The sequence below is a fragment of the Mandrillus leucophaeus genome, unplaced genomic scaffold (assembly GCF_000951045.1).
Source record: "Mandrillus leucophaeus isolate KB7577 unplaced genomic scaffold, Mleu.le_1.0 Scaffold346, whole genome shotgun sequence".
In the NCBI taxonomy this organism is placed as follows: Eukaryota; Metazoa; Chordata; class Mammalia; order Primates; family Cercopithecidae; genus Mandrillus; species Mandrillus leucophaeus.
Window position 1 is genome coordinate 1,173,253 of NW_012103654.1, and position 10,439 is coordinate 1,183,691.

At 44.3% G+C, this 10,439-nt stretch overlaps 1 protein-coding gene across 3 annotated transcripts; it reads right to left on the reverse strand.

Annotated features, from left to right (window-relative positions):
* Nucleotides 1–6,561: 6,561 nt before the first annotated feature.
* HEY1 (hes-related family bHLH transcription factor with YRPW motif 1) lies at nt 6,562–10,410 on the reverse strand. Of its 3 annotated transcripts, none has more exons than XM_011989076.1 (5): nt 10,122–10,410; nt 9,771–9,846; nt 9,563–9,646; nt 9,206–9,287; nt 6,562–8,322 (listed from the first exon to the last, which is right to left on the reverse strand). In XM_011989076.1, the coding sequence occupies exons 1-5, from the start codon at nt 10,208–10,210 to the stop codon at nt 7,739–7,741; spliced, it is 915 nt and encodes a 304-aa protein (XP_011844466.1). In that variant the 5' UTR covers nt 10,211–10,410; the 3' UTR covers nt 6,562–7,738. The 3 variants fall into 3 exon arrangements, with proteins under 3 accessions (XP_011844466.1, XP_011844465.1, XP_011844467.1); XM_011989075.1 differs by having other exon boundaries at nt 9,551–9,646; XM_011989077.1 differs by lacking the exons at nt 9,206–9,287; nt 9,563–9,646; nt 9,771–9,846; nt 10,122–10,410 and adding an exon at nt 8,759–9,030.
* Between the last annotated feature and the right edge of the window lie 29 nt (nt 10,411–10,439).

A 10,439-nucleotide genomic window follows, 5' to 3' on the forward strand; every position in this document is an offset into this window, starting at 1 on the left:
CCCGCGTTCTCACTTTGGCTCTGTTTTTCATCTGCTGCGGGAGGCCTCTGCTGATGTGATGCTTTCCAAGTGGGTGATGTGCGTGGTATTTTAGGGGAGATGTTCAGTTTCATCCTAATCTCCTGCATTTCCAAGAACCACACCCTGCGAAGAGAAGGAGGTAGCTGTTTCCCTTCAGCTCTGACAGCAGCTCAAGCTTCAAATCCACTTTCTATAAATCCTGGAGCCTCATGCAGCCACTGCAATCCCTCATAAAACTTTCAGCTCACCTACTCCGTGCAGGCAGGGGAGAAGCTAGGCCACTCCTCATCATGACCATGATCTCCTTTCTCATCCCTTTCCCCATCTTCTTATGTGAGCTGGGATGAGGTTCAGCTATGGGGGCTATTGTTGAACATGGAAAGGATAGTTTAGGCTCCTATTAAAAAACCCTGTCAGAAATATTGGGTCCCAAGTGGATTTGAGTTCCTTAGAATGTGAGGTACTTACCGCTTCTGTGCACTCAGCTTATTACCGGACAACAGAAAAAGCTGTACTCAAAATCCTGTTACAAACCCGTGGCTGCTTGATGGCCAGAACCACAGTCAGAATTACAGGCCCCTCCCCATCTCAACCCCACGGGTCTCTGCCCTGTGTGAGGATGTGGGTCTCCACCTGAGAACCTCTGGCCTCTGTTTTCATAAGACCCTCTCTTTACGTACGGAAACTAATAATTTTCTAGTCGCCCTTCGGCCTCCAACTTACCACAAACTGTATGTTAGTTTCTTTAATTTCTTCACATTTAGTCTAAACGCTTCATCTGTGTTGCTGTCCTATAAACCCTGAGTGGTATGTACTCTGTTGTTGTAATAGAACTTCTGTCTTCTCTCCATTTTTATGAATACAGTTCACTGGGTGCGATGGCTCACGCCCGTAATTCCAGCACTTTGGGAGGCCGAGGCAGGTGGATCACCTGAGGTCAGGAGTTCAAGACTAGCCTGGCCAACATGACAAAACCCTGTCTCTACTAAAAATACAAAAATTAGCTGAGCGTGGTGGCACATGCCTGTAATCCCAGCTACTCAGGAAGCTGGAGCAGGAGAATTGTTTGAATCTGGGAGGCGGAAGTTCCAGTGAGCTGAGATTGTGCCATTGTACTCCAGCCTGGGCAACAGAACAACTGTCTCAAAAAATAAAATAAAATAAAATAAAATAAAAATACAGTTGCTGTGCTCCCCCACCCTCATCTCAAAGGTTGTACTAAAATGGGGGAAGATCAAAAACACTGAGACACCCTAACTGGAGAGAAGGTAGAAGTGAAGATAAGTTGAAAGCCTGTGTCGTCAGAGAGTGGGGGCTTTTGTGGGGAATATAAGAAAGGTGGTTGGATGCAGTGGCTCACGCCTGTAATTCTAGCACTTTGGGAGGCTGAGGCGGGCGGATTGCCTGAGCTCAGGGGTTCAAGGCCACTCTGGGCAACACAGTGAAACCTTGTCTCTACTAAAAATACAAAAATTAGCCAGGCGTGGTGGTGGGTGCCTGTAGTCCCAGCTACTCAGAAGGCTGAGGCAGGAGAATTGCTTGAACCTGGGAGGCAGAGAGCGAGACTCCACCTCCAAAAAAAGAAAAAAAAAGAAAAGTGACCAATATCCCTACATTCCCACTAGGCACACAGTGGGAATAAATAAGTAAGTAAATAAATAAATAAGGAAATAGACTTGAAGAATGATGTTTGAGTTTGCTTTTTTTAAAGCAGAATTTTGGCTGGATGCAGTGGCTCACACCTGTAATCCCAACACTTTAGGAAGCCAAGGTGGGAGGATCGCTCGAGTCCAGAAGTTTGAGACTAGCCTGGGCAGCGTACCAAAACCCTGTCTCTATCTAAAAATAAAAATAAATTAAATTAAAATAAACAAATAAAAGCAGAATTTTATAATAGAGAAGAGGAAGTACTGAAGTGAAACATAAAATTACCTTCCCTGGGAGTACTGAAGGTGGGAGCTGGAGGATAAAGACCTGCCTGTCTGGATCTCTTCTGCTCTGCTTTTTTTTGTTTTTTTTTTTGTTTGTTTTTTTTTTATGACAGAGTTTTGCTCAGGCTGGAGTGCAATGGTGCAATCTTGGCTCACCACAACATCCGCCTCCCAGGTTCAAGCAATTCTCCAGTCAGTCTCCCGAGTAGCTGGGATTATAGGCATGTGCTACCACACTTGGCTAATTTTGTTTTTTTGTTTGTTTGTTTTGTTTTGTTGTTTTACTAGAGATGGATTTCTCCATGTTGGTCAGGCTGATCTCAAACTCCTGGCCTCAGCTGATCCACTGCCTCTGCCTCCCAAAAGTGCTGGGATTACAGGCAAGAGCCACCATGCCCGGCTGCTCTGCTTCTTAATGGAGACTGAGGGGGTGGGTAGGATTCATTCACTCATTCAACAAATACTTACTGAGAGCCTCTAATGTGCTAGACAATTTTAAGTGACAGAACTGTAGAAGTGAACAAACCAGGCAAAAACAGACAATAAACAAATAGTCAATGAAATATTTATTCTGTCAGATCATGCTGGGTACGGTGGAGATAAACAAAAGAAGAAAGGCAGGTGGGAGAGGCGAATGTGGGGATGACAGAGTGACAGTGGGATGATTGCTTCAAATAGAGTTGTAAGGAAAGACCTGGTGGGAAGGTGACCTTTGAGCAGAGCCCGAAGTAGAGTAGAGATTACAGATAGGTTAGCAGACCATTGGGGGAAAAGCATTCCAGGCAGAGGGAATGGCCAATGCAAAGGCCTGGATATGCAAACATGTAGAGCACGTTCCCACAACAGCAGAGAGCAAGTGTGGCTGGAGCAGTGAGGAGGGGTGAGTGGTAGGAAATGAGGTCAAAGAGGATGACCAAAGTCTCAGATATGTCATTCTTTAATTTTATGATTCAATGCTGCATTTATGGAACATTCCTAAGCACCAGATACAAAACCATGCTTGGGGGAGGTATTTTAAAAAAACAAACAAAACTAAAAGTAGCTACAGAAACTGTTTAGGTATCAACTCTATCAGAGGTAACCGCTAGTCTCTTTCTGGCTAAAATATAACGTTTTCAAGTCTCTTCTGCTACATCAAGCCATAGATAACCTACCAACAATCTATGATTAAGAGTTTTCCAATTTACGCATGGTCTTTTAACTTGACAGTAACAAAAAATATCACCGTAGGAGTAAATTCAATGGGAAATTTTACAGCCAAACTATAAAGAAGCATAATGTGGCAGGGGGTAAACGCAAAATCCAGAAACCTGTCTGTGTTCCTCAGACCCATTTCTTAGGGACATTTGTTTACCGTGAATTTTGCTGGGATTTACAGGCTCGGGGGAACAGTTCTGTGGCAAGTGCCTGTCAATACCTACAGACAGCTCAAAAAGAAAGGCCCGGGTTTCTTTTTCCTTGGCTTTCTTCTTGCCTCTCCCCACCCCCACCCCAGAGCAGAATGCTGAAGGATCTGAGAGAAAAGCCCTGCAGCTCATCAAGATCAAGGCAGGCATTATATTTCAAGTTGAAGTTCAAAACAGCTTGCTTTTTGCTGAGACGTCTTACTTCCTGAAATCAGATGGCGCCTTTTAGTGCTTCAGTGTGCTGAGTCACAAACGAGCTACACACTCGCTCTTTCATTTCAGGCTGCCAGGCTGAGAACTCATCTTCTTCCTTGGTAAAGGGAACACAAGGACCCAGTCGAGAACACCTTTGGAAGAAGTTTCTGTGAAGCAGAAACCTTTCTCCTTGCTTTATTTTACCTTGAGGAAATTGCACAACCCAGAAGTAATTTTTTTAAAAACTCTGTACATAATCTTTACATGGTATCACCTACAGCTGCCTAATGACTACAGTGTTGATTTTATTTTAGCTTATGTTTACCCATTTATTGTAGCGTATTCAAACATGGATGACAAAGATATTAGAAAATTCTAGCCCTCCAGAGAGTCATTCAGTTTAGAGCCCTGGAAGCTGAGAAATAGTTGTTGCCCATGGTTCAGTCTTCCTGGAAGACAGGTTTTGGCGAATTAATGACCCACCAATAAAAATTGGACAATTTCACATAAAAAATTCAAATTTGGAGATGCCCTTGGAAACTTGAGAGATCTGCTAACGCTGGACTAAAATTTCTGCATAAGAACAATTGGCGAGACCCTTCAGCCAGACTTGGAGACAGAATGGGTGCTAGGAACATGTGATGTCCTCCCTGGGTCATCACTCACCTGATACCACTGCATTCCTCCCCGGTAGTGCCTGTCCCTGTCACATGCACCTGGGACCCTCACCCAGTCCAGCCACTTTATTTGACAGATGAGGAAAGTGGGGTTCAGAGAATCATAATGACTTATCCAGTGTCACCCAATTAGATAAAAGTAGGAGCCAAGATTCTGGTCCCCTTTCCAAGATGCTCTCATTCCCTGGGACTCCAGTTGTGAATGAAATTGGGCCACATTTGAAGCAGTATCTCAGATGATATTAGCTCTGAAGTGATTTTAATTATAAATCATCACTAGAAACTAATGAAGGCATCAAAGCTATGATACTGGTATAGATGGGAAGGACTGGGGAAAAGTATAACTAGGAGATAAAACATTTCCTGAGGGATTTCAAATTTAAGTAATCTATATTTAAAATATCATGATTTTTGTGAGTCACAGAGTAGAGCAATGAAAACCTGGATAAAAATCACATCCTAATTTAACTAGACTGAATAAATTGGAAACAATTATTTCTTGGATTTTTAGAGGCTTTTTTACATACAAGAATTCTGCCCATCTATCTACTTCATCATATTAATTCACGGTAATACATTACATGAAAATAAATCAGTAATTATTGAGGCCCTTCAAGATTCTTTATAACCAATTATTTGTTTTCCTTATAAGGTAAACTTATGCATTCTCTGAAAAAATTTTGTTTACACTGGTAGATGCATTATAAATGTACATATAATACAAAAAATATGCTGGCACTGATAACCCTGGTGTTATTTTTTCCTTGTTGCATCAATTCCAAATAGAAATGTCAGTTTTCCTAGATTAATTTTTCTATACACTATTGGTACGTAGTCATACTCCATCCTGCTTCCTAGGAAGCTCACACTCCACCTGCACCATCCTCAGATACTTTTCACCTTGAAAGGGCTTGAAAAGAAACCAGAATATTTCCATGGAAAAGTATGTGATCTGGAAATGATCTGCCAGGCCTCCCGCTAAAAGAAAAAAGTACTAACCAGATATAGCTATCATTGATGAGACAAGTGGAACATGCTACATGTTTTACAGTCCCACAGCTCTTTCAGCATAGCCAGCAAACAAGAGGCTTCACTTCTTACCACATTAGCAGCCATCTAAACCTATGTAACAGTAAGAGATAGTCGAAGTACAATGCTGTTCAGTAATGCTGTGATGTCATTGGAAATTGCGGTTGCTAAAATTAAACTGACACTTGGCAGAAATTAGCATAACACTTTCCATCACAGCCTTATGACAGAAGGAGTGTCTGCGTGGCACAGGCAATGCTGAGAGCAGAGCTGTGCATCACCAGAGGGATCAACGTCTGAGGCCATGCAGAGAAAGCTTTGAAGGGATTGGAAACCCACAATCACAAAAATGCCACAGTCTCCCATCCCTTCACAGGGACACAGAAGTCGATGCTCAAATTCAAAGTCCAAACTTCTCTTTGCCTTTTGACTGCGTTTTTTCACCAGATGGGAGGAGGAGCTCCATGTTTGGGCAAAGAAAAGGAAGGCTTTATTTCATCATCTGCCAGCATGAGTTTTCTCCTTCTCCTCCCCACCGCCCTCAGGATCAAGGCGAACTCCTTAGGAACACTCCTTAATTGGCAGAGGGCTACTTTTAAGGCAATGGGAAGACACTCCTCTCCCCTGGGGCCCTGAATATGTCCTCCATGCTGGCAGTGTTTTGTTCTAACCTAAAGCATATGTCAGCTTCCTCACTACACAGCTCAGGAGTCCAGTGCAACTAAAGAGTTAAATTCCTTGGAAATAAGACCAGTGAAGACTCCTGGAGCTGTGCAGGTGCAGAATTACAGCCTGCCACTGCTCATCAGACCACAGATTCCCAAGACCCTGCACAGGGTCTCAGGGATAGCAACATTTGGGTCTTCTTGTTTTGCCATTTAAAAAAATAAATAAAAGAAAGAAATTTCCATCCTCTCGCATAGAAATGAGCACGCAGTAGGTACTCTGAGTAAATATTTGTCAAACAGTCAACACGGTTTTACAATATTTCACCCAAGCTCCTTTCCACCCCTGTAAGTCTCAGTCTGATTTCAGCTTTCCTAATCCACAGATGGCCAGTTTAGGGCCAGATCATCTGACGTAAGAGCAAAAGGGCTATGTCCCCTTGTGGGAGGCAGGGCAAAGCTCTGCATTGTAATGAAGTCACCTTATTCAATGGCACGAATTCACAGTTTAGAAGTCCAAGAATAATGAAACTGGTAAACATACAAACCAATCAGGCAAAATGAAAACCAAGGAAAGTTTATCTTTTCTTAGCCAAGAGGGGGAAAGGCCAAGGTATGTAAGACATACACCACAGAATACTTTGTTCTTTCTTTTTTATTTAGTCACGACACATCAGTACAACAGAGGTCAAACCCAGTTTAGTGGAGGTCGTTTAACTACACCTGCTAAAAGAATAAACCTGAAAAATGATATTTTATAGCCCAAATCAAATTAAATAAATCAAAGAGAAGGAGGCAGGAAAGCCCTTTTAAATACCTTGGCAACCACAGTTCCATGCACCAAAAGGAAAACTCACATAAAAATTTCCAGTTAAAAGAAAACATGGCAGTTCCAGGAAAATTAGGTTATGCATTTAACAGGTTCCACTGTACTACTCAATTGACCACTTGTACACCATGATCACTTATCCATGTTAACATTTGTGAATTTGAGATCCGTGTGATTAAAAATTCATTGCATTGCTGGGGCTGGTAAATGCAGGCGTATTCTATTCAATTACCTTCAGTTTCCTTTCCACCAACACTCCAAATGAGACCTAACCTATCAGCGGCTCTCTCCTAACTAAATCAGAACTGCCAGTCCTGGCAGACACCAACAGCTGGTCAGATGGATTCAGGGCCACGAATAGTTTGTACATTCACCTTTCTGCTCTAGGAAGCAGAGAATTTACTAGTCTTCTTTCTTGGATAAAGCTGATCATCTGATTTGTCAACGCTTTGTTCAGAAATATAAAATTCAATATAGTTCCCCTCCCCCCAAAAGAATATTATTTATACAACACCTTAATCTGTCAAAATATTAACAAACAGAATCATGTTAACATTAAGCATAGTGGTTTGGAAAATTAATTCTAAAAACAGACCATAACTATACAAGGAGAAAAACAGACCAAAAATACTAAATGTTAAGATTCCCCAAATTTGGGGGCAAAAACGGAATCATTCTGGTTTACAAAGTAAATTAGGCACAGTAAAAACCTATCACAAAGTGTTGGCTTATACTCACTATTTCAATTTAATGTCTTGAACAAAATTTAACAACTAGTTTTTAAAAACTGCTAATACATGACATGATGAAAAAAACATTAACAAAGAAAAAAGTAAACCAACAAACCTTTAGTCTTTAAAAAAAATTTATCTGAAAGTGTACCTTTTTCCTTTTTACTTTTACTGACGACTTTAAGGTGATGTTGGCAACAGTCCAGCCCAGCTGGGATTTTAAACTTTCCCCTCCCTCATTCTACATCAGTTCTTTAAAAAGCTCCAATCTCCGTCCCCCAAGGTCTATAGGGCTTGCCAAGGTTTGCAGCCTGCGTGGGTGCTGAAGGGCTCAATGCATTGGGAGACAGTAAGTGGAAGGAGCCGAAAGAGAAGGGGAAGGCCGACAGGGAGGCCACTGAGGAGAGCAGAGGCGGCGACAGTTTGGAGGCGGAGGTGACCACAGGGAGCACCGGTCCGAGGCTGCCGCTAGGGGGCGCTCGCAAAGCAGGCGCCTCCGGATGTGCTGAGCCCAGCCTGCCCTGGTGGTGCGGTTCCGTGGGTGAGGCCGTGGTGGCCGCGTTGCCGTGGCCGTTCTGGGGCAGTAACAGCGGGTGAGCGATGTGCGGGTGATGTCCAAAGGCGGTCCCCCAGGGAATGTGTCCGAGGCCCGCGTGGGCGCCGCTCGCGGCTTCCCGCTGGGAGGCGTAGTTGTTGAGATGTGAGACCAGTCGAACTCGAAGCGGGTCAGAGGCATCTAGTCCTTCAATGATGCTCAGATAACGGGCAACTTCTGCCAGGCATTCCCGAAATCCCAAACTCCGATAGTCCATAGCAAGGGCGTGCGCATCAAAGTAGCCTAAGGAAAAGAACAAAAGAAAAATCTCAGGGCTTTGCCCGTTTCCCGCATTTCTTCAGTCCCAGAGACAGCCCTTCCTGGCAGATACCTGCATCCCTTAAAACACGACAGTCAAGGGTTCTTCCGAAAGTCTAAATATTTTGGAGTCGACCAAAATCTTTGCATTAATCAACATAAGCAGAATGTGTTTGCTAATGCAAGTTCAAAGCCCAATTAGAAGCTGCAGAGCAGAAATTGGAATTATACCCTACTAGCAGATGAAACTATGCTCATTCCTTTAATGTTTTCCCTCAACAACAACAAAAAATACATCAAGGACAGAGAAACCACAGAGCAGTGAAATTCATTAGACACACAGATGTAAGTTATCATCGTGGAGCTTTTAGGCACTTGGACCTCAGTAAAGCATTTTCCTGCTGGAGACAGACACACAGACCTTGGTCTCCTGTTAGGTTTCCTCTACTTAACCGCAATACATTTCTTTCCTCAAGAGGCATGTGGCAGCGCATTTTTTTTTTAAATCCCATATACCAAAATAAGACCACATATTGTTTTTAAATGCTTTTTCTCAAAATAGCAATGGACAAATGTGAGAGCTACCTGATCTGAATCAGGGCTGTCACAACTTCGGAAGACCTCACAAGTAATAGGTATTTTCCAAAAGATGCACTAGTTCAATCTGCAGAGAGTTGGGGTGGTGAATTCACTGGAGAAGATTCTATGTGCATTTGAAAATGTACTGACAGGGAACTGCACACACCACACACTGTTGTCTCCCCACCCCCAAAGAAAAATCAGGCAGCTACTGCACCAATCCTGGCCTTCAGTCGCTGCTCACTCTATGCCAACCACTCAGAGCCCCCACTAGGTCTAGGAGATGTACCTTTCCCTCCTGCCGTATGCAGCATTTTCAGGTGATCCACGGTCATCTGCAGGATCTCGGCTTTTTCTAGCTTAGCAGATCCCTAAAGATGAGAATGGCAAAAAGATTGATTTGGCACAAGTTCCTTTGGAAAACAACTTAAAATATGCAAACATACATACAAAGATATATGCTTTGTAAAGCGTAAAGTATGGACTAAAGAAAAATCAGTTGTCTTCACAAAATACGCTGGCATCTGTACGAATTCATCTAGGCACAAGCAACACAGCTATTTTCCAAGGTGGATGAGATTAATGGAGGGAAGATTCAGAAGGTGCGGACAGCGACGCTGAGAGCTTTACCTACTTGCTCCATTACCTGCTTCTCAAAAGCACTGGGTACCAGCCTTCTCAGCTCAGACAAACTGTTATTGATCCGGTCTCGTCGGCGCTTCTCAATTATCTGCAGAAGGCAAGCAAAACAAAGAAAGGTATTACCATTACGACTGTAAATTTCAAATACAAAAAAAGGTGGTTATTTCCGTTAATTAATAACAAAAATAAAACGAGATTGTAAAGAGACTCACTCCTCTCCGTCTTTTTCTGGCCAAAATCTGGGAAGACGTAGTTGGGGACATGGAACCTAGAGCTGAACTCAAGTTTCTGAAAAGAGAAAAAGCACAAACAAAAACTGAAATCGCCGTTAAACGAGGAGAGGTGACCTGAGAGGTCGCCCCCCACACCCTCCCCGCACTCAGACTTTTTTGCCACTTGGGCTGGAAGGCGCCCAGGGGTTCCCTGGCCGCGGGCTGCCGGCAGCCGGCGACGCGCGGAGGTCAGCGCAGAGCACCGGCGCGCCAAGGGTCCCCGCCCGCTGTCACCGCGGCGGGCCTGCACTCGCCTCCCGCTCTGGCTCCGCTCCGCCGCCGCCAGCTCACCCATTCTCGTCCGCACTCTCCTTCTCCACCTCGATAGTCTCGTCCAGCTCGCTGTCCGAGGAGCTGTACTCGGGGTGAGCTCGCTTCATGCTGGCTGCCCGGAGGATCCAGGGGAGGGTCGGCGCGGCAGGCAGGGAGGAGTTAACTACAGCGGCACGTCTCCGCGCTCGGCTGCTCGCGTTCAGCACACACTGATCCCGCTCACGCTTTGCCTCTGGTTAAAACTCAACCATCCTTTCCCACGCTGAGCCCCTTCCCAGGGCCCTGGGGAGGGCGGGGGAGCGGAGAAGGCGGGCGAGGGGGCGGAGAGGCGGGGCG

What these genes read in the sequence shown, in the direction of transcription:
- HEY1 (XM_011989075.1), bottom strand. Translation starts at nt 10,210, where the DNA reads ATGAAGCGAGCTCACCCCGAGTACAGCTCCTCGGACAGCGAGCTGGAC. An exon ending in GAGAGTGCGGACGAGAATGG is followed by an intron (nt 9,847 to 10,121) that starts GTGAGCTGGCGG and finishes TTCTCTTTTCAG; the next exon opens with AAACTTGAGTTCAGCTCTAG. An exon ending in GCATACGGCAGGAGGGAAAG is followed by an intron (nt 8,323 to 9,205) that starts GTACATCTCCTA and finishes TCTTTTCCTTAG; the next exon opens with GCTACTTTGATGCGCACGCC.